At 33.2% G+C, this 26,564-nt stretch overlaps 1 protein-coding gene across 3 annotated transcripts in view; it reads left to right on the forward strand.

The window, feature by feature from the left end:
• The window catches only part of RASA1 (RAS p21 protein activator 1), a 111,194-nt gene that overhangs the window by 46,145 nt on the left and 38,485 nt on the right, over positions 1-26,564 (forward strand). For all 3 annotated transcript variants that reach the window (XM_054578571.1, XM_054578570.1, XM_054578572.1), the window contains exons 2-9: positions 1,050-1,202; positions 2,174-2,313; positions 2,917-2,983; positions 7,126-7,243; positions 10,394-10,425; positions 14,485-14,537; positions 16,699-16,849; positions 19,174-19,252. In XM_054578571.1, coding sequence (XP_054434546.1) covers positions 1,050-1,202; positions 2,174-2,313; positions 2,917-2,983; positions 7,126-7,243; positions 10,394-10,425; positions 14,485-14,537; positions 16,699-16,849; positions 19,174-19,252 — 793 coding nt within the window. The remainder of the gene's footprint in view (positions 1-1,049; positions 1,203-2,173; positions 2,314-2,916; positions 2,984-7,125; positions 7,244-10,393; positions 10,426-14,484; positions 14,538-16,698; positions 16,850-19,173; positions 19,253-26,564) is intronic.

Here is a 26,564-nt window from a genome sequence, read left to right on the forward strand (position 1 = left end):
TCAAGAATAACATTAAGCTTTTATTATAGCAAGCTTAAAAATAGTCTTAGTAGTTTAGTAGTTTTTACTGACTTATCACTAGAGATTAAATATCTCAGTGTAATATGAATGTTTATTGTTTTGCTTAGAATGGTTCAAGTTAGACTCCAAGTACCAGAGGATAAGTTTGGATGACAAACATATTAAAAATATTTCATAAAAATTACTTTGTAGATTTGTTACCATAACCATATAAGAATTCCAGTCTATTTTTAAGTATGATTCTGTTTATATCAATCCATGAGACTTTTGTAGGCTTAGATTGGTAGCATGGATGATGCTAGTTACAGTCAGTCATTTAAGCAGATCATCTGGTAGTATGATAGGTAAAATACAGTTAAACTGAGAGCAGAAAAGTTAAAATGACAAAAGGTATTATTTATTCATAACATGTTTGTTAAATAAATTTGAAGAGTTGAGTTCAAATGAAGGAAAGAGTCAGCTTCCTTATGAAATAGGAAATTAGAACAGTAGCCATTAGCATCACATTCTACTTTCCTATTCTAAGATAGAAACACTGAAATGGAATAAAGTTTGATTTTCTCACAGGTACCATGTGCCTATGTCAAATCTTGGTTCCATAGCAGGTAGAGAAGTAATAAATTAATCATTTGTTTCCATTTGTCCATCTTAGTCTTATTTTTCTAAGTAAAGATTTGATAGGATTTGATTGTAATAGGTGTATCTTGAACATATGGACAGAGTCCGGCAGTGGAAAGATGGGCAGAAATACAAGAAGTTCATAGGTGAGATGATTAGGCTTATAGAACAAATTAGAAACTGAGTAAATGAGTTTTTTTGGAGAGACTGAAAAGTTAAAAAAAATTGAGTTAAAAGTGGAATAGCTGGTTCAGAGTAAAATTGGAATAGCTGGTTCAGAGTAAAATTGGAATAACTGGTTCAGAGTTACATATAGATATTTATAACCTCCGGTATAATATATTTTTCAACTGCCATTAGTAACTTTACGGTTGCTATTTTTATTCTAATCTCTTAATTTTTCCCCTTAGGTGGTATCATGGAAAACTTGATAGAACTATGGCAGAAGAACGCCTCAGACAGGCAGGCAAGTCCGGCAGTTACCTTATACGAGAGAGTGATCGGAGGCCAGGGTCCTTTGTACTTTCATTTCTTAGCCAGACAAATGTTGTCAACCATTTTAGGTAAGTGTTTATTCCTTTTATGAGGCTGTATAATATAGCTATATTTTGCTGTACTATACATAAAAATACCTGCTTTAATAAAGGTGAATGACTCAGTGACATTTAAATAAAGGACAATGAGATTTGTTTTCAGTGAAATGATTTAATCGGTAATTTAGATTAGACGTTGAATGTTTACATTTTTGTGTAAAAACAGTATTATTACTGGGCATTACTGTGCTAATCCAATATAATGATCACTTTTAAAGTATAAACTCTTTATATTGCAAGGAAACTTTGAGTGGTAAAGTGGAAATACAGAGTAACAGGAAAATACAGGAAACAGTTTTTAAGAGTTAAGATTCATTTTAGCTGTACTGCTCTGAAACTCTTTGCAAACATTCATTTCAATTAAATGGGCATATAGATTTCCAAGTGCATATGTCAAAGTCTGTATGTATAAATATATTTACATATTTTTAAATTTTATTTTTATAGGCAAGATTGAAAAAATTATCTAGTGTCTATAATATTAACTGATGAAATGTTTGTATACCCTTGATTTTTAGATTTTAAAATAAGCTTTAAGAGTACTGTCATACCACATGTAGAATGGAAATTATTATGCTCTATGTAAATATTTGAAGAGGTCTATAAGCTGCTTTTAGTGAGAGAAACCTTATGAAAATTGCTGTTTAGTTTTTAATATGGAAAGTGAGAAGTATCTGAGGATGGATTCACAAGTAATTCAATGAATTATGTAATTGGGGTTTATATTTGAGGTTTATTAGATATTTCCTATCTAATGCATACATATATATTTATTGAAGAAATAACCTCAAGTAATCAGCATATGGTAAAGATATTAATAAGTGATGTTTTAATGTAGGGATGCAGCTAAAGGAGTATGAAAATTATGGATTTATAATTTCTTTATGGAACTTGGTCTTCAAAATGGCCTTTAAAGGTTTTTGTTTTTCCTGTACAAATAGGATTATTGCTATGTGTGGAGATTACTACATTGGTGGAAGACGTTTTTCTTCACTGTCAGACCTAATAGGTTATTACAGTCATGTTTCCTGTTTGCTTAAAGGAGAAAAATTACTTTACCCAGTTGCACCACCAGAGGCAAGTAAAACTTGAATAAAATATCTTTCAAAGCTTTATTATTTCAGTTTACTAATTAGGTTAGCTTTGTTCAGTTTCTTGTCATGTTTAATATAATTCGTTGTATTATATTTTAATTCCAGTTGTAGTGTCAGAGCAAAACTGACAACTTTAAAAAAGAAAGGAAAGGTAATTTTTCTATAATTTTGTATTTAAGTTACTTGATTTTTTATAATACTCTATGGTGATAGCCTAACAGGTATTTTTGAATGAACAAGGATTAATTAGTGATATTACAGCACTAATGCTGAAGTTGCTGCAAGACTCTGTAATGCCTTTTACATTATCAGAGAAAGGTTAATTTATAAGTTCCATATAGTTTATTTCACATTTAATGGTCATTCATATTACTTGATAAAACATATTGGCTATATGTTAAAAGAATTTCTATAAAAACAAGACAGATATTTTCAGGCTTTGGGTATTTAGAGCCTAAGTAGAAAAGTTTGAATGGTCCTGTTGGTTATTATTGGCTTTCACTTTGTGTGGATATACATACTTGATTTGACTTTTACATGAAGAGATTATTCATCTTTTGTAAATTATTATCTTAACGATTTTTAGCCAGTAGAAGATAGAAGGCGTGTTCGAGCCATTCTGCCTTACACAAAAGTACCAGACACTGATGAAATAAGGTAATTTTATAACATACTCTCATTTATTGGCATTTGAAATAGTCACTTGAAAGACTTTGATAATTTATTGCTCTTAGACCAGGAAAGCTTTGGAATTTGAGGAAATAACATGCAGCAAGGTAAAAGTGCCTCTAACATTGAGTCTAATGTTCCAGTACCCCTATTTGGTTTTTCTGTTCAGATTGTAGATTTGGATCAGAGTGGCCAGAGTGCAGATGACAGGAGAAATAACTTAACTTTTATTAGACTATCTCTGACAAAGTAAGGAGAGCTCTGTTATATTTTATAATCTATTTTAATTTTTATTACTACATGACATTTGTGCCTCAACTGTAAATGCTACTCAAATGATTATTAAACTTCTGTTTTACATGATTGGTGAATAATTCAAGTTTTACTAATGGTATAGCTCCATAGAACACAGTAATTTTTTGTTTTTTTTATTTCTATATAATTTTATTATTTAACTTGATACTTATTGATGTCTTTCTATAAGCTATTTAACTTTCTAATAGAGAATTCCTTTATTACTGGTAAAATTTTAAGGCTACTTTGAATAATTACTGATTCTGAGTATACAATTTTTCATTGAAATCAAGGCAGCATTTAATATATAGTGATAACTTTTGAGGGTATTAAAACATTTCTGGAAATATACAGTATTTTAAAAAACAAAGACTTAGGTATCTGGAATCTCCAAATAGGAATTCCTTTTTTCTATAAGTGCCCTCAGGTTAAATTTTTATTTAGTTCTTATTGGTATACCTTTAATTGAGATCTAAGCTAGAAAAGTCAGTAGAAGAGAAGGGAGGAAATATATATAATAAATAGCTGTAAACTACAAATTTAGGCATTTTAGATAATTTGTTAATTTTTCCAAATTTTTCCAGTAGGATCATCTAGAACAGTGTAGTTCTCAAGTGTAATCCATGGAACCTCGCAGATCCTTGAGACCATTTAGAGAGCCCATGAGATCAAAACTATTTTCATAATAATACTGACATCATTTATCATTTGCCTTTTTTACTGTGACATTTATGCTGATGGTACAAAGGTAATGGACAATAAAACTGCTGGTGCCTTGGCACAAATCAAGATAGTAGCACCAAACTCTAGTGTTCTTCACTGCCACAGAGTTGCAGTTAAACAAACAAACAAAAGGCAGTTTCACCCAAGATTATTCTTGATGAGACAGTAAAATAAATATTTATTTTACTAAATTTCAACCCTTGGCTACACCTCTTTTTAATATTCTATGTGATAAATTGGGACGTATACTTAAAGCACTTCTGCTGTGTACTGAAGTTCAGTGTCTTGAAGAAAAACAGTGAGCTCAGAGCTCAACTAGCTGCTTCTTTTGTGCATACCATTTTTACTTAGGAGAATGACTGACAGGCAAATTATGGTTATTTAGACTCAAGTATTTGACCTTTTTTAAGGAACAAAGTGAGTCTGTTACTTCAAGGGAAATACTGTTTTTGTTACTAATGACAAAATTTGAGCTTTCAAGAAAAACATTAAAATTTTGGAAACCCTATGTCTGCCATCAGGAGTTTCATGTCTTTCCAAATACTTAATGACTTTTTGATGAGAGCGGTGGCAATATTAAAGAATGTGATGTTTTGATAGTATATAATGTGTTTACATCTGAAGATTTGCATCTATATAGCTCAGTGAAACAGTATTTTCTTAATGATCAATGCGTAATGTTGCAAAATTATGCACAGGTAAAAGATCCATTCAGAGTATGAGATAGACAAATAGTTGTCATTGGAGTAAGTATAAAAAGTTCACTGATACATGGTTTTAGATTCCATATTACAGCTAACCTTCAAGAAAGTACCAGTCGTTGAGTTTTTGTTATAATACCATCTGTAATTATCTAAGGCTATTAAAATATTTGTCTTTCACTACATATTTGTAAGAAGCCAGATATTCTTCATGTACTTTAAGCAAAGTATCAGATTGCAACAGATTAAAGGGAGAAACAGATACGAAAATTTATCAGTTAAAAGATTTACAAAAATGTAAAATTATAATTGTTTTTCATATTCTCTGTTACTATGTAATGGGGTATATCATTTTTTAAAGGAATTAGTATATATTTTAAAACATTTATATTTTAAATTCTAATATGGTAAATATCATCAATGTAATCCATATAAATAAAAACGTTTTAAGGTATTAATTACTAAGAATAAAGGCATCCTGAGAGACATTCTCAAAATTAGGAACTACTGATGATTTAGGAAGATGAAAATTTAAACAAGTTTCAATTGCATACATTTTAATTTAACAATATAAATATGTATGAAGCTATGAGCCTTTTTAAAATTTGGATATACCTGTAAAGTTTTCTAGGTAAAAACATCTGAAGATTGATGAGATTTAGCACAGTACTTTAACTTCTTTTGGTGAAAAATGCAAGAGAATTCAGAATTAATCTTATGATTATATTTTGTGCTAGTAAGTTTTTTTATTTTAATTTGTATTTTTGTACCATAAAAAGTAGTATAGTTAACAATAACGTCAAAAAAAGAAAGGCTCATGTGACTACTTTTAATAAATAAATGATACCAGTCATTTCTCACTTCTCTTTTATTTCTTGTCTATATGTACTCCCTTTTTACTCATGCATAACTATTTTATTGAATGTTAATTAATGTGGTTGGTTCTAGAAAGGAATAATTTACTTAGTTAAGTGGTAATTTCTGCTTTACTTTGGGCTATGAGCACATGTTGCAGCATGCAGATGATGTTTTATTGAATTGCGCACTTGAAATGCTTATGGTTTTATTAACCAATGTCAACCAGTAAATTCAATGAAATAAAATAAAAGTAAGCTGTTAAAAAGATAGAATGCAATATTCTCTGTTATTCAAATAGAGTACATCTGAAGTATTGTGTTCAAGTTTTCTGTTCTTGAACTTGCCCAGAAACAGTGAAACTTAAGATAATCTAGAAAAGAAGCTCTTTAGATATACCTAATAGAACTTTGGTTGGGAAAATTAAGACAAAAATTGATTAAAAATACATATGACAGATACGGATATTGATACAGGATCAATGATAGCATCCAACCAATTTTGAAATCTTAAGCCTTCAGAGGCATTTGTTCAAGCCTAAAAAAGAAAAGTTCAAGGAATTACTGATGGTTTTATATTGATGACATATACAAACAACACATTCCTAATGTGATTATGTTGAAGTGGAAACCATCTAGATTCCATTGAAAAGAAACTAGGTAGTATATGCATCACTCTACTCAGTAATTGATTAAAAAAATTGTGCATGCATCCTCATAATACATCCCTTGGTACCACTTTTATAGAAAGAATACTGTACTTGTTGGATCATGGATGTCTGAATGAATTTTTAAAAATCTAATGTTTTTAATGAGAAAAATGTTATTTTTTGTAAGCATCAGTGTGGTAAGGCTAATTGTGCTTATTTAAAATAAACTTTCTAATGCAAGTATATCTTGTATATGTGTAGGGAGTTACTTTGTTTATAACTTTATATCTAACCTACCTCTGAAGGAGTAATAACATTGAAACTTAAATTTTCAAGTTCAGTTTTCTTGGAGTTATATCCCAAAGAATGTATTAAGACATAAAATAACTGTTTACAGAAATTCCAGTTTGACTCTTAACAATAATCCAGTAATATAGATAGTGCAGGTACCTTTATTAAATCTATTTTTCCCATGAGGAAATTAATATTCAGATTTTTAATTCTAAAAAGTTTTAGTTGTAGATAATTCTAGAAATAGGACAAATCTAGGGTACTTGACTTTATTTTTATTTTTAAAAATTAATTTTTTTTAAGAGAGGTGAAGAAATGGAGAAAGAGTGGGAACGAAACATCCATGTGCAAGAGAAACATCGATTGGTTGCCTCTTGCATGCCCCCAACCAGGGACCTAGTCAGCAGTCCAGTCCTGTGCCCTGAAAGGAAATCCTACCAGCGACCTTTCAGTTAGCAGGCCAGCGCTCAATCCACTGAGCCATACCAGCTAGGGCTAGAGTATTTGACTTTAATCTGTTGGATTTTCCACTGTCATATTATCTCTGTGGTGTGGTACATGTTTAATTTCCATGTTAAAAAATTTAGTTTCAATAACTTTATAATTGTTCTTTTCAGTTTCTTAAAGGGAGATATGTTCATTGTTCATAATGAATTAGAAGATGGATGGATGTGGGTTACAAATCTGAGAACAGATGAACAAGGCCTAATTGTTGAAGACCTAGTAGAGGAGGTGGTAAGTTTTGTTCTCTTCTTCTCATTCTCAGAATTCAAATTTTTGTTTTTTTGTAAAATTGTGGCACTTGTATATAATCAGGGAAATTATCTATGAAATAATGAATTTTCATTTTTATTTATGAAAAATTTCACTTCACAAAAGGAATTTTTCATTAAAATGTATTTTTTATTAGTAATTGCTATATATTTATAAAAAATACATAGCCAAGCTAGCATGTTTTGATCCAAAGCTGCCAGTTTTCAGGTTTTTGTGCATTTTTAAGAATTAAAAATGTATTAACATTTGTGCTTATTTGTATTTCTTTTTGTCTTAATCTTCTTCATAAATGATATTATGTCACTGATCATTGAATCTCAAATTCTTTATCTTTCAAATATATGTATCATTTTCTAGTAACTTTGGAAAAAGTTATGTTACACATATTTTCACATGGTTCTATATTTCGAATTTGTCTCTTGTTTTTATTGTTATCAAATGATACGTTCTTAGTAACAGTATAATCATGTTTATGCATTTTTAAATAGGAGGTCAGCATTCCAGCAGTATTTGCATTTCAGAGGCAGTACTCAGTATCGCTGAAACATAGCAAACATTATTTAACAAATTTGGACTCCACCTTTACCTTTTGGACTTTCCCAGTGAAATATAATGACTTTCTGTTATCTTTTACAGTCATTGGAGCTACTTCTTTTAAATTATACCATGAACCTGGAATTAAGCTGTGAAACCTGTGCTTTAATTGGTTCCAGGAAGGTGGCAGTAGAAAATATTTTTCTTTGCTATTAGTTCTCTTGTCTGCCTATTCTGGCAGCCAGATCTTGATATGTAGAAGTAAAACTTATGAGGAACAGTGGGAGGAGTTAGGGAAATGGTATGATACATTCTGTACTTGTAGTCATATAGTTACTTAGTTGAAGAGCTAGGATTAGAATTCCTAATCCCTATATTAATATTCTGTATTCTATGGTAGGAGACATATTTATTCCATATAGGCAAGATGTTTTCAAGCTGAAGAAAATTACTCTCTGTAGTGGTTTTACTACAAAATTTCTTAGTTAAAACTTTTATGTTGAATTCTCCTCTCCCTGCTATAAGCCCCTTTACCCCGTTATTCTGGAATTACAGTGTAGTTGAACTTTTCTTGAGCTCTTGGAATTTTGTGTCAAATTTAACAAGATAAACTTTAATAAGGGCAAGTGAAAGTTATCCGGTGAGTACAGAAAAAAAATTGCTCAATTTAACATAAGGAGACATGATCTAATGTCAGTACAAGCAAATAAAAAAAAGAAAAAATGAACAACTCAGTGTGAGTAAACAGTGTGATGTGGCTGTCAGAAATGAATATAGTAATACTTTGGATTAATATGACCTAGTTTCAAGTTAGAGTTATGAACAATTTTTACTCCAATATTCAAAATAATTTTTCATAATGATCTTCATTGGAACACAGTGATTCCTTGTGCCTTGAAAAGCCATTTGGAGATTGTGTAGATTTCAAACATTCAGTTGGTGGTTGGATTTAAGGAATTTCCCACTCTGAAATTCTAATTACTGTTCTCCAAGCACATTGAAACTTTCGTGTCTTAACTCTAGCATGTAAGCCTGTGAGTTGTGTCTGATTCAGTAATGTATCCCCATTGCGTAGAGTAGTGCCTGGCATCAGTAGAAATTCAGTAAATGTTTGTTGAATGAATGATGGTCTCTGTACCTACTCTTTCCCCTTTTCCTTGACATTCCTGCCCTGCTAGGCTGCCTTGTAAAATCGATTGATATTTACCCATTCAGCTCAGGTGTTGTCTTTTCTTTCACAGAGGTTTTATGTATTTCAAGATTTTCTTGGGCTAAGTTGTTTCTTCTTGTGTTTTCCATGGCACCTTAATTTTATATTCCATTACATTGTATAAAATTAATTTATTGTATAAACCTCTTCTGTAGAGATTAACTCCTTTTGAGCAGTGATAATATATTTTGTTTTTATGTTATTTTTATTTAAGCACACTGCTTTGTAATATAATAGACATTCAGTGAATGTTTGACTTTAGTTTGGTTAGGTATTTGGTGAGTGAGAACCAAATTGAAAGAAGTAAATCCATGTTTACTTAGACCATTTTTCTACTCTTTTGTTTCATTATTCAGTAACAGTTCAGTGCCAGGTACTGTTCTCTATACTAGGACTACACTTCAGCATATAGTTTGTACAGGTCAACAGAGTAGGGCAAAAGTAGGTTTACAGTTGTTCGTATGGAAAATGATGCAGTAGTTAACTGTGTTCTGCACACTCACAGCTATAAACCTACTTTTGCCCTACCCTGTATATTCAGTGAAAATTATATGCCCAGCATTTTGCTAGTGGTTGTGTTGGTTTTGGGTGTCGAGAAAGAAGAGCTAAAAGCTTAAAGGGCTAATAGTTATTATAACAGAATGAATAACATGGGAGAAGGTATCTTAAATAATATAAGTATCAACTAGAGTAAGGTAAATTTCAAAAGATGAAGGATGCCCTTTCTATTCAAAGTTCATATTTACATTTTAGGGACTCAGTGTCTCACTTAGGAGGTGGTATTTGAGACAGATCCTGCCTAGATGGTTTAGGTTTTGACTTAACAGGAAGCAGTGAGTGGGAAGGACATTTTAAGTGAAAAAGGACAAGCTACAGTGTTGGGAGAATGTAGATTAGCAGATAGGTAATTATGCGTGATAGTGATATGGATATCTAAAGAGAATTAATAGTATGAGACTGGAAACATAGTCATATGATACAGGAATTCGTCGGTAGTAGGGGGGACATTAAATGTTTGGTTTTTAAAAATTTATTTGTTTTTGTTTGCCTTGGAGTTTTTCATGTAAGGCGGATGCAGATTAGAGTGATGTGATAGAGCACAGAGATAATTATACTAGTTAGGCTACTGCAATAGTTTAAGAAAAGGGAGAAAAAGGGCCTGAATTAGAGTAATCACAACAAGGGAGGAAGAGTAAGGAGGGAGTTTTGGAAAGACATTTCTGGAACAGAAACATCTTTTCTTATATAGACATAACTAAACATGAAGGGCAGTGTAGAGATGTTTGAAGGTAAGATTTTTGTTAATTTTATAAAAATAGATTAATAGTTAATTATATAAAATACTGTCTTAATGTCTTCCCCTTTAGGGCCGGGAAGAAGATCCACATGAAGGCAAAATGTGAGTTTGTGTTAATCATTCAAAGGAAAAAAATATTGTAAACTAATTGGATAACTTTGGCTAAAAAATATTTATAAAATATTAAAATATTTTGGGGCTGACTTCATTTTTTTATTTGGCTCAGAAACTGCTGTTTAAATATTTTCTTTAGGACCTACTGATAAAGTCTTAATTTTAAATAATGAAGCTAGCTTATACCTTTATATAACTTTTATATCACTAAACTCAAGACTTTCCAATAAATATTTCATTAATAACATTATAAATGTCAGAATTTCTCACATTTTTCTTTATGTTCTTATCGATATATTAATAGCATGTTTTGTTTTTATCACCAAAATACTTTCATGTATTTTATGGTTCAAGTATTTTCAGGGAGGCAGAGAACTTTTCTTCAAGATCATGGTTCTTTATCATATTAATAAGACTGTGCACGGACTTTCTTTTCATAATCTTTTAGGCTGATTTTAAGTATCTTGTAGCATGTATACTTGCTACTTGCCACATTTGTCTCTGATATCCCAGAAATTATTAGCTGTAACCAAGAGCTTCTTATGGGAAGTCACTCCATGTGGTGTTTCAGCTTTGCTGTAATTTTATTATTGTCCTTGAAGATCTTAACTCTTAATCCTAATTCTGTTTGACTCAGATTATTTTAATAGACTGTTCATCTTCTAATACCTATTTGGTGGAACTTTTTTTTTTTCCATTTCCATTCTGTCAGCATTAGTGGATGGAGTTTAAGGCTTGCCTCTCAAGTGTTTGCTCATTTTTTTCCTAATCATTTGAATATATAAAAATATTAAACTCAGTGAATGCTTCCTCTTGCAGTCACCTTATTTAGTTTCCCACCCTTCCTTAAGTGAAACATGAGATATTTTTCTGAATTCATTCTCATACCATTCTGTGTAGCTGTACAAATGGGCTCCCGGTGAGACTGTACCTTGTGATCGTGTTAGTTTGGAATCTCCCCACTACCTTTATCAAGAGTTACACATTCTAATTAGTGCCTGCAGAGGACATACAGATAATGTAAGCAAATGAAATAGCTTCCTATTTTTCTCAAATTATAATAATCTTGACCTTATTTTCTCTCTTGATGGAGATCAAGGTATATGGAACTATTTTCCTACTGTAAGAAAACAACACTGCAAGGGTGGTAATAAATGGCAGTTGGCACTCAATCTTTATATTAGGGAAAACTGGGAAGTCGAAAACTAGAAAAGTGTTGGCCTGTAGTGTGGTCCACTCTAACCCATGTGGGAAAGAATTGGGAGTCTGGTGTTGTGAAATTCTCCTGTATTTCTAGAGCAGCGAGAAATCTATATTTTTATCCCTATTAACATGATACTGTATATTTATATAAAAAAAGAAAAAAATGTGAGATGCCAGTAAAATGTCAAATGCTTGTATATATTTAAAACTATATCCAGTTTTCTCATAGCATAAAGTATGAATCCTACCTTCACTTGGAAATGTTTTTTTAATTTAATACCATTGTCATTCAATTTCTTGAACTTTATACTTTCTATTCAGTAGGTATTTAACATAGGCTATATTTGCATTGTTGGTTTATGTATTTGTCAGCTTCTAATTTTTCAAGGTGGAGACTGACAGTGAAATGTCCTCAGTAACATCCACAAGTGGCCCTTTGAAATAAAATAGGTGGAATAACTTTAGCTGTGGTTTTTCCAGCTCCCTATTTCCATTATATAGGTGCCAAGTCCTGATAATTTTATCTCCTGAAACATTTCTTGATTGTGTGCCTTCTTTGCAATATCTTAAACAACTATATTCTTCTTTAGGCCCTTCTCCTTTCTTACCAGGATTTGATGTAGCAATATGTTACCTCCAAGGTGGTCTTCCTTACTGTTTTAGTCTCTGCAGATCCTTTATTCCAATAGCCAGAATCATGGGCCTAAAACACATATATGACTGTATCACTTTTTCACTTAAAAATTTTAACTAGTTCTCTACCATCTTTACCTTAGTAAATTCTGAAAGATTCCTATGATCTGGCTCTTGTGCCCTTTTCTAGCCCTGTCCCTTGTCATTTCTAGTATTATACTATCTAGCTTATAGATCTTCATATGCATAGTATTTTCTCCTTTGCTCAAGCTACTTCCTAGATCAGAATCCCTCCATTTTTTCTTTTCTTTTTTCTTTTTTCTTTTCTTTTTTTTTTTGGAGAGAGAAACATTGATTTGTTGTTGCACTTATTTATGCATTCATTAGTTGATTTTTGTATATGCCCTGACCAGGGATTGAACCTGCAATCTTGACATGTGGGAACGACTCTTTAACCAATGAGCAACCTGGCCAGGACCTCTTCTTCGCTGTTGTTTTTGATTAATTCTTATTTTTACTTAAAGACAACTCATTTTTTACCTTTCCCAAGAAATATTCCTTTACCTTATACATTCTACAGAATTGGTGTCCCTTCTCTGTTATTCCAAAAATGCCCTCAGCACATTGTTTTTATAGTCAAATAGTATTTGTGTTGCTTTTTATTACTAGTATGAGGACTTCCTAAGAAACAGATTTATCTTTTTGTCATTGGTGCAAACCATGTGCTTGAAATATATACATGTTATATATAGGTGATAAATGTATGTATGAAGAAACTCAAATCTAATCCTTTCAGAAAACAATATTGCTGGTTTGTCCTGTAAACTCCATTTGTTGTCCCCCCCCCCCGCCCCCGCCTTTAAATTCCTTTTTTCCCCTTTATCCTAGCTATAAAAATATAGGATTGGCCTTTGAGGTCATTCAATCAACTCTCCCCTGGAATATAGAAGTCTTATTCTAACATTTCTAGTAAACAGTCATTTAGAATATAAATGAATGCAGTATAGAACCTTACTGCCTTTTAAGGCAACCTGGACTGCTCCAGGTGTTGTATACTTTCTTTATGTTGTTCATAGTTTGCATCGAGAGCCCCAGGATATCTGAATTAATGAGCTAATAGTTGACATAGAGTTAAAGAGAGAATTTAAAAGTTTAACATTTCATTCATTTATTCACATTTCATGTGAAAAGGTAAAAATTCAGTTACATTTTAATACATTGATCAGTGATAGTATAGGTGATTTAAAACGGTTTTAACAGCCTCTAAACCTGTGACACTGAATTTTAGACTACTTGCGTCTTTTAGTCTGGTAGTATTTTTACTTTCCAACTTGCTCTTTAAGCCACTATTAAAAATAATAAGACCTAAGAATATATGGGGTAGAAAGGGGTAGAGAGTTGATGTGGAGCTTTAAGCTTGGCATTGATATGTGTTAAGCCGCAATATACATAATAATCCTTCAGGTAAATAAGAGATCTTAAGTTGTTCAATTACTAGTGATTAATTTTTTAAATGAGATGTGTTATTTTTACTTTAAGGTAAAATGCAAATACTTTAATTATTATATGTTACGGATCTTGACTATAATGCCATTTATGATACTTTCTAAAAGCTTATTTTAAGTATACAAATATAAACCATTCTAGCAATCTAATTTGATAGGTCATCAGCTCAAATAGAATTAGGAATACTGTTATTCTTTTCTTTCAGTTCTTGATTATGGTATTTACTCTTTCTTACCTACTTAATCTTATTTTCTGATTTTCAGTAAAGTATGAATCAGCCTTGTTTTGATTCAGAGAGGGAACTTATATGGAAATTCACTTTGAGAGAAATAAGAGAATTTATTCCCATTTTTTTCTCTTTCTGGGTAATTCCGTGGTGGGCTCTACCTGTACCATCCCTCAGAGAAAAGAGAACACTAGCTATGATGTAAGATGTAACAGCTTGTCATTATCAGGATTAAAATCACTGCTGTTTTTATATTGGTAATTAAGTTGGAAATTGTAGTTCATACTAGATAGCCCCTAATTTTTCTTGTTTTATTGAAATTATACATTTATAAAGTGTAGCAATATAGATTTAAAAGAAATTACCACATTTATTTTATTATGTCAGCTTGAATTACATGTATGTTGGATGTTTAGTTTTGATCGTGTAACTGCCAAGAAGACTTTTGATTTACATATTTAATTTGTTCTCTTTTTAAGATGGTTCCATGGGAAAATTTCCAAACAAGAAGCTTATAATTTACTAATGACAGGTACTTGTATATTCACTTGTCTTGTCTAATGTCTTTGTTTATAAAGAAAAGAAAAAACAAACTATCTTGTGTTTTGCCTTTAGCATCCGTTTGATATTTATCCATATTGTAGTTTCTTGCCCAGCACAGAGGAAATGGTATTTTTGGTGGTGTTAGTTGAAAACACATGCAGTGTAACAACATTCAGTGAAGTTTGTTTTCCTTCTTCCTTTGGCCCCTGTTCTTTTCCCCAGAAGAACCACCAGATGAATTTGCTTTTTTTTCCTGAAGTGTTCTAGTCTTCCTCACCACTAAACACATCCCTTATACATACCACTCCACACACACTCACAGGAACATGCAACATACCTTTTTTTATGTATGCCACATACTTTTAAGATGTATTTTGGGAGATCATTTTATGTCTGCATATATAAATTTTTATTCTCCTTTTTAATGACCATGAGCTCTTCGTTGTATAAATACCAAAATTTACGATCGGCCTCTTATAGAGGAATATTATGTTGTTTTCTTTTTTCTCCTTTTTTTTTATTTGCTGTTCAGCTGCAGCATATGTAGTTGCACTGATCTTTCTGCCCTTCCAGAGTTATATAATCGGGCCTTATTTAAAATATACTAATTTTTAACATTTCCCAAAATCTGTGGATATAGAGATAAGCAAAATAAAAATTGACTTGTATGGTGGGTTTACATTTAAAACAAAATCCATCCCGTCATCATCTTAACTATACATTTAAGACTTAATTAACTACCAAATATTTCTTCAGTAAACCATATCATATTAGGATCTGTGAGACAAGCTTACATGTAATCTGTAATTTAGAAGTCTTAGTTCTTTAAAAAACAACCAGAGTTCAGCAGTATGGTTATGTGGTGAATAAACTACTGATTGTTAAATATGTTAATTGAGTTATTTTAAGCCATAAGGCATTTTAGTGTAACTACTACTTTGCTCTTTTGAAAAATTTGAGGCAGTTTTAGAAGTGTTCAATTTTATTGTGCAGATGTAGGTTAAGTAGGTTAAAAGTAAAGATCACGAATGATAATGCTGCATGGTAGTAAATAATGAGACAAATGTTCAACCACAATGGCATGCTATCAACTTTCAGTGGGACCAAAATATTTATTTTAGTGAATGTACTGAATTTTGAATATCAGTTTAAGGGTGCACCACCAAATACTTGTGCTCTTGTTTTAGACATATAAAATTGAAAGGACCTAAACTTAATCGCCTTGCATTAGTTTTTATTTTCATTGGGTTATATGCTCTTTTAAGAAACTGGTGATTTTTCTCCCCTGAAAAGTACACATAAGCACTTGAACAATTTTGCAGTAACTCCTGTTCTTTATATTGAACATGAAATGATAGTAAGTGTCGGCTAGATGATTGGTACTGTTAGTAATTTAGAGAAAAATTACATCTGATATTATGAGTGTTCACTGTGCTTTCCTAAAAGCAATCAACTTCTGATCTATATCATTAGGACTTAGAGAAAAGGCAAATGCATCTTAGTGTTGAGTCACTGCCAGGTGAAGATATCTAAAAGACGTCTCTAAAATTATTATATGTAAAATATTTTCATATTAATTTGCTTCTACCTGACTTTTCAGTACCATATCTTTAGAATGAAATATAGTGCATGTGTACTGATTTTTATAAGGTACACAAATTTTTCAGTTGTTTTGAATCTACCTTTGTAAGCTTTTCTACTATTTTATTACAGTTACTACTTTGATGTTTAATCAAAAGCATTCATAAAGTACAGAGTATTCCTAAGCAAAATTTACTGTAACTTTTTAAGATTTTTATTTTTTAAGTGGATTTACAAACAGAATGTGGCAGTTTCAGCCAGTATCCCCTAACTGTGCTTAAGTTATTTTCTTCAAGTTTGACAGGTATAGACATTATTAACCAGGAGTCACTGCTGCAGACCTCTGCCCTATATGTTTGTTTAATAAAGACAAGCAACTTCTTGGGTAGTTGTGACGCATAAACCAGAAAAATTTTTTGAAAAGTCTTAAAATTATCTTCTATAAAACAAGTTCCTGGTGAAAATTAGTATATATTTATGACTTTTGAATGTACTTTTGTATTGATAATACTTAATACTTTATTAAATTTGATAATTAGGGAATAAAACTAACAGTTTAATTTTTACAGTTGGCCAAGTCTGCAGTTTTCTTGTGAGGCCCTCAGATAACACTCCTGGTGACTATTCACTTTATTTTCGGACTAGTGAAAATATTCAGCGATTTAAAATATGTCCAACACCAAACAATCAATTTATGATGGGAGGCCGATATTATAACAGGTAAGTTGTGAGAAATTTTTTTACTTTTGGCAAAAGTAGTTGAAATCTCTATAATATATCAGATTCAAAATTAAAGTTTCTGACTTTTTAAAATTTAAAGTTACAAAACCTTTAATAATTTAGTAGTAGTCATGGCTAAGAATTTTTTAGACAGTGTCCAACATGAATATAAATTAATAACTTGTTTCCTTCAAACAGGATGTATATAATTTTTTTTATTATTTATGCAGCAAATATGCTAAATCCATATATTATCTGTTGGACAGCAAAACATCTAAGAAAGGAAAATAAATTATTTTAGCATTGAGACATTTCAGTAGAAAAAACATTCTCAAAGAGTAGCTGGAGTCTTACTACAAATGTAATTCGATTGTTCTCAAATTGATATTTCTTATTTGTAATTGTTGGTTCCTATTTCTCACCTTTAAAATTCTAAGCAAGCTCTTTGTTTGTCCCAAAACTCAGAAGGGATCTTAGTCACTTGATTAGGTAAAATATTACTAAAGAAACGGTAAAACAGAATGTCATCCTTTTTATTTATTTATTTGTATAATAGAAGGTCATCCTTTATTTTATTTCTGACTATAAAGGTTTTCCCATACTGGAATTCTAGAAGAGCATTATTTTCCTCTTTTGAAGTTTGCATAAGATAAAATGCCACAGCATCATTATTCCATTTAAAATTTCTCTCCAACTCCAACTTGACCTTTGAGTATATAGGGGTCCAGTAACCGGTTTATCTGGAAAACACAACATAATAAACAAAAAAACAAGTTCTAGTTGCTTGTGTTCAGTGGATAGTTATAAAGAAACAGTTCAAAGATGTGAGTCTAGACAGATGGATCCTTTTGTACACATTACATATACATGCTAGTATGTAATAAGTACATGCTAGTACTTACACATTACAGTCTGATGTAGACATCCTCACTGACTATGTTGCTAGTTAAAACTTGTGCTCTAAACGAAGGTAAATTAATTTTTCCCCATTGTCCAGTTTTGTAGGGATTTGGAATATGTAAAACTATGAATTCAAAATATACACACTTAACTGAATTGATAAATGTCGATCTTGAGTCTTTTAAAAGGTAAAATAATTTATATAGGTTTATTGTAGGGGAAGTTTGTTTAAGACTTGACCTTCCTTATACGCATTCTGCAAAGGTGAAGGTTCTTCCTGCACATGGAAGCAGTCTGTAAAGTACAGTGTAGGGAAAAAGTAGGTTAACATTTGTTGGTATGGAAGATAATACAATAATTAATGAATAATAATACAAGACTAAACTCTGCGTTTCGAATATTGACAACTGTAAACCTACGTTTTCCTCACCATATATATATTCCAACGATTCTGTCAGCAGGAAGAACTATGAAAAAAATCAAGTGATATATATCCAACCATCTATATCTGTATTTCAATTATTGTAGCTGTAGGAAGAACATGAAAAAATCAAATAGTAAATTAAGTGACATGTTGCTTAGGGGGTCCCTAAAATACCCATTCTTCTAGTACACTAAGGGAATGTTTAAAATTCTAGGATTTTAAATATTCAGGATGATAATATGGCCTATTGATAATAGGGAGACTTTTTTTATATTTTAAAAACTCACGTCATGCTAAAATTTATGTTAAAATTTCTAATGTCAGTTATTTTTAGTTTTGCTTATAATATTTCCCAAATATAAAGAATATTCTGTAGCACTTTTAATCAAAGTCATCAGTAAGCCTTTCCTACTGTAGCCATAATCCTACATGTAAGATTTGCCTCTTATTTTTCTGTTTTAAAAAAAATTTGCTTCTGCTTTCACCTGATATTTATGTTTTATAACCTAAGGCTATAAACCTTAGGCTAACCTAAGCCTATAGCCTTAGCTTATAAAACATTATTATTGTATTATAATAAAAGCAGAATATGTAAATGTTTTGGTGATTAAAAATTCTTAAAGTTTACCTGAACTCACCACTTGCTAGTAAATAAATGCCATTTTTCTGTCAAGTCTTCCTTTCAATCTCAGAAATACTCTTAGTAAAAATTTAAAAAGCAGACTTTTAGTTCTTAATAGTGACTATTAAGTATGGTTATGGAAAATTGGAATCTCTGACTAAGGTATTCATATTGTAAACCAATATTGGGAATATTCTTGTTTTTCTAATATAATGTGACTGTTATGATCATATGTCCTATTAATGTATTCCAGTTATTTGGTTTGAAAAAAACTTGCAAATATAAATAATCTTTGCTAACACGGTTTGCCTTTATTTTCAAGATTTGAAATTTTTATGAGACAAATTATGTCAATGTAAGTAATTTTTGTTTTAATAGCATTGGGGACATCATAGATCACTATCGGAAAGAACAAATTGTTGAAGGTTATTATCTTAAGGAACCTGTACCAATGCAGGTCAGTGTTGCTTTTCTTTTTGTAATAATTAGCATTTTATTTCAAAATGCAATTTGGTTATATGTTTATGTACACAGTCATGCATTTAAATTGGATAAAAATTTAAAATTGTGGATTATTCAAATTCTTTCAGAAAGTAAATTGTAAGAGAATCTCTTAGTTTTTATTTATGTTGGTTCTAGATAATTAGGAAGTCCTTGATGGCTTTTTGAGAATAGAAGCAGTGGTGGGGGCAGAAGCCAAGTTGCACTGGGTCAAGGAGTGAGTTTGTTGGAGGCTAAAGTGGAGACAGCAAGGAGAAATCACAGCCAGGCTTATCTAGGTGAGCTTGGTAAGTAAAGAAACTATATAAAAAATGATAGCTGGGAGAAAATGTAGGGCCTAGAGTACATAAGCTCTTTATCTCTTTGTTTATTTGTCTATAGTTTTATGGTAAGAGTTTTGAGCATGTCTGTATAACTCTGAATAAAGCCAGTTATAAACAGGAGAGACAATGGTGGGTGCAGGTCCTAGAGAAGGTAGCGTCACTAAAATCCAGAACAGAGTCGGAAAAATTGGCTTTCAACAAGAGGACTTGTTGAATATTTGTTGTTGAATGCATAGGGAGATTAATTAGCCTCTGTTTCTTTCTCATCATACTTTGCAAAATGTGGTGGGAAAGATAGTAGCAAAAACAGGACATAGTCATGCATTGCTTAATGGTGGGGATGTGTTCTAAGAAATACATTGTTATGCAATATGGTCTTTTTGAGACTGTCAGAGTGTACTTACACAAACCTAGGTGGCCTGCATTGTTGCTGCAAACAGTATGAGATTAAATCATCACTAGAGAAAAGATGTAATAAAGAGATGAGGTAAACATGAGATGTGTGATGCTGCTGATGGCATAACAGAGCGTAATGTGTTACAGTAAACTTTACTAAGTAGAAAGTGTACATTTTAAACAATAAAAGTATAGTCTATTAAATACATAAATCAGTAACAGTTTATCACATGTGCTGTGTACTGTACGTAATTGTATGTGCTAATACTTTTATATGACTGACAGTGCAGTAGGTTTGTTTACAATAGCATCATCACAGACACGTGGTAGTGTGTTACACTACTACATTCTGACAACTACAACATCTATGGCATCACCAGGTGATTGGAATTTTTTGGCTCCATTATAATCTTATGGGACTACTGTCATCATTGACCAAACTGTGGTTGTGTGTGTGGTGCTTGACTCTAATAGCGCAGGGCATAAAGGATTGGGAGAGATTTTGCGTATCCAACTAAACTCGTGACTTGCCGTGTCTCTAATGTCTCGATTTTTTCTTTTCCTAACAAGTTAGTTTCAGATGGTTATACCTAATACTCATTTCAGTTGCTGAGGGGGGACTCATTATTCTAACGCTCAGTATAAACTCAAGAATTGTCATAATCTTGTCACATTTTAATACAGGGGTAGGCAAAATATGTTTACGGTTGAATGGAAAATAATATAAATATAAAAAAATAATAATACAAGGATAACCTGTTATGGTACTCACAACTGTAAACCTCCTTTTGCCCACCCTGTGTATCTAGCTTTATTTCCTCAGACTTTTCTGGTAGAATGCAAGGTCCATAGGAGCAGGGGTTTTCTGTTGTATTCCCAGTGTCTAGAATAGTACCTAACATTAGATATTCAATCAGTCTTTATTGAGAATGGATATCTGCTCTTCAGCAGAAAGTACCCACTTCACTCTCTGTATTATCACTAATGTATCTTGATTTCATTGTTCTTGTTGCTGTCTCAATGTCACCCTCTTCCTCTCTGCTTATCTGAATGCTGCTGGTTTAAGATCTGTCAAGTTTCACTTACTCTTTGACACCTTCTTGATAACTCTGATTAGCATTGGTGGAGTACTTTTGTTGATTGTTCTGGCAGACCTTGGCTGTTCACTGTTCTAATTAGTAACATATGTAAAACTTTGTTTTTGTTTTTTTAACCCATAGCGTTGTATATACTTACTGGAAAACCTGCTCAGGGTGTTTTTATTAGGGGCCAGAGATGCATTTACCTTCAAATGACCCATTCCCATTTCCATATCCTTAATTCTAATACATATTAGCTGTTGAGTTGATGATGATTTTAATTTGTTTCAGAAGTCCACAAAATATGTTGGTTTATAGATTGTCATTTTTTCCATCATGAATTCATGCTTAAAATTTTCTAATTTAATTTTTACAATTAGAAATAAAATTGTGTGATCATAATAGTATGTGGCATCTAGTAAACTTTTTAGTACTTGTTATAAGGTGTTTTTTTAAAAAAATAATTTTGTAAAATATTTATTTATTTTTAGAGAGATGGGAAAGGGGGAGAAAAAGAGGGAGAGAAACATCTATGTGTGAGAGATACATTGACTGCCTCTTGCACACCCCCAGCCAGGGACTTGGCCTGTAACCCAGGCATGTTCAGTGACTCTTTGGTTCATAGGCCAGCACTCAGTCCACTGAGCCACACCAGCCAGGGCTATAAGGTTGTTTTAATAATTACTTCAAATATACAGTGTGCCCCATACTTAAATGTGTTACTGCTTCATACCTGAACAAACCTCAAATTGTTGTTTTTTGCATAAGTGCCTAATAAATGCACTGAATACTTCAGAAATAACTGATGCCAATTACAAAGCAATTTGATTACTACATAAAAACTATTATGCTCTTTGAAGGGTATTAGTTTGGGCCTTGAGTAAAAGTAGATTACAGTAGAAGTTTGGGAATCATGACATTTACCTACTCTTACCAGCATGATTATAACTATTAGGAAAACAAAGACTAGTAATATCCTTTTATTAATGGAAAAACCAGTTAGCTAGAAAATCAGCTCACTTCCCCTGAGATGACCCTGCAAACCCCAGCTCAGAGGAAGGAGCTAGAATAGAAAGAGTAAGAGTCCTAGCCAGGTCTGCCTACTCTGTGTAATGAATACTTTGTGAAACAGACATTAGACAAAAGCAGCAGCCTTTTGAGACACCCCACACTAAAAATAACAGTTTTTGAGCATTATATGTTTTAGGCACTATTTCTTAGAAGTATTAGTTAATGTATTTTTTTTTAACATCTTGATGAGGTTGATCCTGTAATCATAACCTTTTTACAGAGGGGAAACTGAGACCTGAGAGGATAAGTAAATTACTTAAAGAATACCATAGAGGAAGGCCTGGCCCTGAGTGGATCTACTTAGCCCCAACTGGTAGTGAATGGGTTCTTGACTTCGTGTAAGAAAGATTTCACAACACAAGTCCAGGTGACTATGAGGGGACATTTATTAAAGCTGAGGACAGAAAAACAAGGAAGGGCTTAGCATAGAAGCAACAGGAGAGCCTAGGGTGGGCTGCCTTAGTTCACTGGGAAGTCAGGGGAAAGCAAAACTTGGGGACAGGTTGAGGTCATTAGCCTTGAACAAGCTGCCAGTTGCCCGTTCCCATAGAGTTCAGAAGAATGACGCCTGTGGGGAAAGACGTGGGAGAAGAAAAAGGGAGAGGGCGTGGTGAGGGTTGTTCCCCAGAGGGAGAGCACACCCTGGGTCCTTTGTCTTGAGGCTTTTATCACTGTCGTCAGGGCAGCCAGGAGTTGGGCCACTTGTTGCCATGTATAAGCATAACAGGAAGATTTGTGGGGAAGGAAAGAGGTTTTTATTAACAGGATTCAGAGCATTCCTGCTCTAAGCCAACCTCTCCCGCAGAGCATGGAAATTTCTATGTTCCCAAAAAGACTGAAATTCACATCCATGCTCAGAAGTGCTGCACAATTGCTTATTTGTTCTTTTGGAGCTCAGGAGAAACACAGAAATGGGTCTCCGTTCTCAGGCTCTCTCTCTGGTGCACTCCTGTGGGTTTAGCATTGCCATCGCCTCATGCAGTTCTTTCTCTTCCCTGGAGTCTGGGGTGCCCTGCCAGATCACTCCAAATGGTCATGCAGGGAAAGCCCCATCGGTGGGGCCTCAGTGCCTGAGGCTGCCTGCTCTCCTTGGGCCAAGGAACTTTCCCAGCTCACACCTCTCTCAATGTGAGAGAGTGGAAGCAGTCCAGGACCTGTGTGGTGTGCTGGCCAGGGTTGCAGTGTTCTAAGGGCTGGCATCTGGTGATGTATACATCCCAGTGCAGAACTCCGCCTCTTTGAACTGTCTTCTAGCTGAACGAGGCCTAAGCCCCAAGTGGGCTCAGTGTCTGCTGGTCCTGCAAGCATTCCCCAACCAGGGTGCAAGGCAAGGAAGAGAGGGAGACTTCTGCATGCATTCTCCTCTACAATCCCCTGCCAAAATCCTGCATCCTGTGGGAGAGTCCAGCTTTTCAGTAAATGTAGGCCAATGTTGGTCATGCTTGCCACAGGTGTCTTTGCCCTTCTTCTAGCCACCATTTTGCGGAAGGGGGTAGAAATTTCCCAGATGCTCACAAGCATCTTGGCCCCGGGTGGGATATATGGGCCTCTGCTGTGGCTTGCTGACTCCCATCGTACACATGTGTTTTGACGTTTTCGGCCCTGTGCAGCCTCAAGGCAAGCTCCTTCTGCCAGGGTCATGGGCTGCTTGGCTGCCAGGGTCGTGCATGCTGTTTACTGTTGCCTTGTGTAGCTGCCTCCTGTTGCAGCTGTTTCAGTCTGCTGCCTTGGCATTTCTCCCTGCTCCCCAGTGATTTGGCCCAACCCACCCTGTTACAGTCTTGTAGGCAGGAATCTTGGGGGAGGTCTCAGGGAAGGGTGTCAGTAAAATATTCTTCAGTTTTCCAGTTGGGCTCTTTCAGGCTCCTAACAGTCCAGAAGACCATAAGGTCTCCACTGATTGGTCAGTGACAGGGCAGAGAGTCATCAGCCATTGCATACGGCCCTGGCATCGCCCACCTAGTTTTGCTGCTTTTCTGGGCCTGGAGCTGAAAAATAAATGAGACCTAGATGTTATCTCTAGGGAGGTGACCTTTTGTATCTGGCTGTAAATTGCCCAGCCAGTTCATTCAGTTCTCTACCTCAGTTTCCCTATTCCACTTACCAAGGAATTTTTCCAGCTTTTTACTCTCCTGTCTCAAAGACATTCTTGATTCTTCTCTTTTTCTGCTGCACTATATATCCAGACTCTCAAGAACATCATGCTAACTCTGTCTTCATAATATATCTAGAATATGACCATGACTAGAATTTGATTTTCTCTCTTTCTACTTTTGCCCCCTTAACACTTCACAGCAGTCAGAGAAACACATTTAAAATGCAAGTCATATCATTTCAGTCCTCTGTTTAATACTTGCAGGTATTCCTGCATTTCATTCACAGGAAAAACCAAAGTTCTCGTGGCTTACAAGACCCTAGAATGGCATCCCAATACAATTTAGTTGTTTATTATCTCTTTCCCTCATTAGAGTTTAAGTTTCTTGCAGATAAGGATCTTTGATTTGTTCACTTAATGTATCTTAAGAACTAGAGCAATGCCTGGCACTCAACAGACATATATTGAATTAATTTATTAAGTGGAGTCTTTCTAGCCATTAAGTGACAAAGACATTTTCAGTGGAAGTCTAGCTTTGAGACTATACACCTAACTTCAGTGCAAAAGCTTGCTTCAGTGGTTTTCAGACTCTAACCGATCAGATTATCTTCTTCCCTTGGAGAGGTATATAAGACTTTCTTCTCCAGAACTGTGTAGAGTGGGCAAAGAATCCTAGCCAACTACCATCCAGTGATTTACTGGAACTTGGAAAATGAAGTTGTGTTCTTGCCCACCGTGTCTTCTAATATATTAGAATCCTTTAGGATTTGTACATCTGTGTATCAGTCCCAGCTTTAATATAACTTATTAAAGACCTATATAAATTTTCTTGAAATCATATATTTAAATCCAAATGTTCATGTAATATGTCTTAAGTAACAAACTACAAATATGCCCCATTCTGCAGCTACGACTAAATATTATCACTATTGAAATAAATAATAAGTTCAAATATATATAAGTGAGAAAGTATTCATCACTATTAATCATCTGGGCTCAGTGTATCCTTTTTAATTTTTTATATTCTAAGTCATTTTAGAAATAATATGTAGAAATAGGAATAAAAGGATAGTCCCAAAACAACTTTATCAGGAAATTTAATAATAATTTGAATGTAGCAAACTCAAATTTTTGTCCCATCTGTCCCAGGTTATAAAGGCTTATGTACTTGAAATGGTCAGTGTCTTCTGAAGGCAAATAATTGTTCACCCACTGTTATGCATGGACCTGGAACATACCCATTTGTAAACCCCAATTCCAGGTTTCTGATACATTTCTAGTAAGTTCTTGCTTATAATTACTCTAGCTCTTCTTGCACTTTCACTGTCAAAATGGACTAGTGAGTCCAGATTTTAAAGATACCTCTCTGGGTTCTAGTTTATAATTCTTTCTTGTTGTTCCTGTACTTGCATCATCAATAGCAATACTTCTGAAAAATTTGATGGCTCATATTTTTGTTGGGAGAGTACATAAGTTCAAAATATTTTTATGTTTAGGTTGATAAATAAACATCAATTAGAATGATCAGTATGGTGAATTTTAAAAAATTCTACATTTTATGTCTCTTAATAACCTTTTAGATAAAAATTACCTTTCATCCTCTTAAAATCATGTGAAGTAAATCTTGTTGCATAAGCATAAAAATTAAGGGTAGTCTCATTTCCTTTTAGCAAAACAGGATAATCTAAATTCTTGTCATAAAATTACTGGATGATGATATCCTTCCTATTGAGTGACTAACGAATGGGAACACTGTATCCGCACCCCCCCACCCCCAAATATATTGTTTACTCAGTAATTCTTGAGTTTTGAGAAAATATATCAAAGATATTCTGAAGAATTGTAGTCTGAGATTTTGCTTATCAAAATAAATTTTATCATAACATTGGATACCAAGGTGCTGCCATGTGCTTTTTTTTTTCACTCATCTTCTGATTCTTTTAATAATTATCAAACACATTCTTTTGCCAATATTTTCTCTTTGCTGTTATGAGCAGAAAATTGAGTTCTACATTTTTAGTTTCAGTGAAGACTAATGAAAAAACAAAAATAGTCTTTTTTCTTCCTTAAAAGATAATGCAATACTTGGCAACATAGGAAAAAAAAAGCTGCAAAAGGGTAGTGCAATAGAGATGATTTATTTCACTTTCACATCCTCTAGGGCAAAGACTGGCAAACTTCTTCTACAAAGGGCCAGGTAGTAAATATTTTAGGTTGTATAAGCCATTCAGTCTCTGTCTCAGCTGCTAATAATAAACCTTGTCTTTGTAGTGTGAAAACAGCCACAGGATTTATGTAGAGGAA

The sequence above is a fragment of the Pteronotus mesoamericanus genome, unplaced genomic scaffold (assembly GCF_021234165.1).
Source record: "Pteronotus mesoamericanus isolate MK-2021 breed Mesoamerican mustached bat unplaced genomic scaffold, CSHL_Meso_final contig_50, whole genome shotgun sequence".
Lineage (NCBI taxonomy): Eukaryota > Metazoa > Chordata > Mammalia > Chiroptera > Mormoopidae > Pteronotus > Pteronotus mesoamericanus.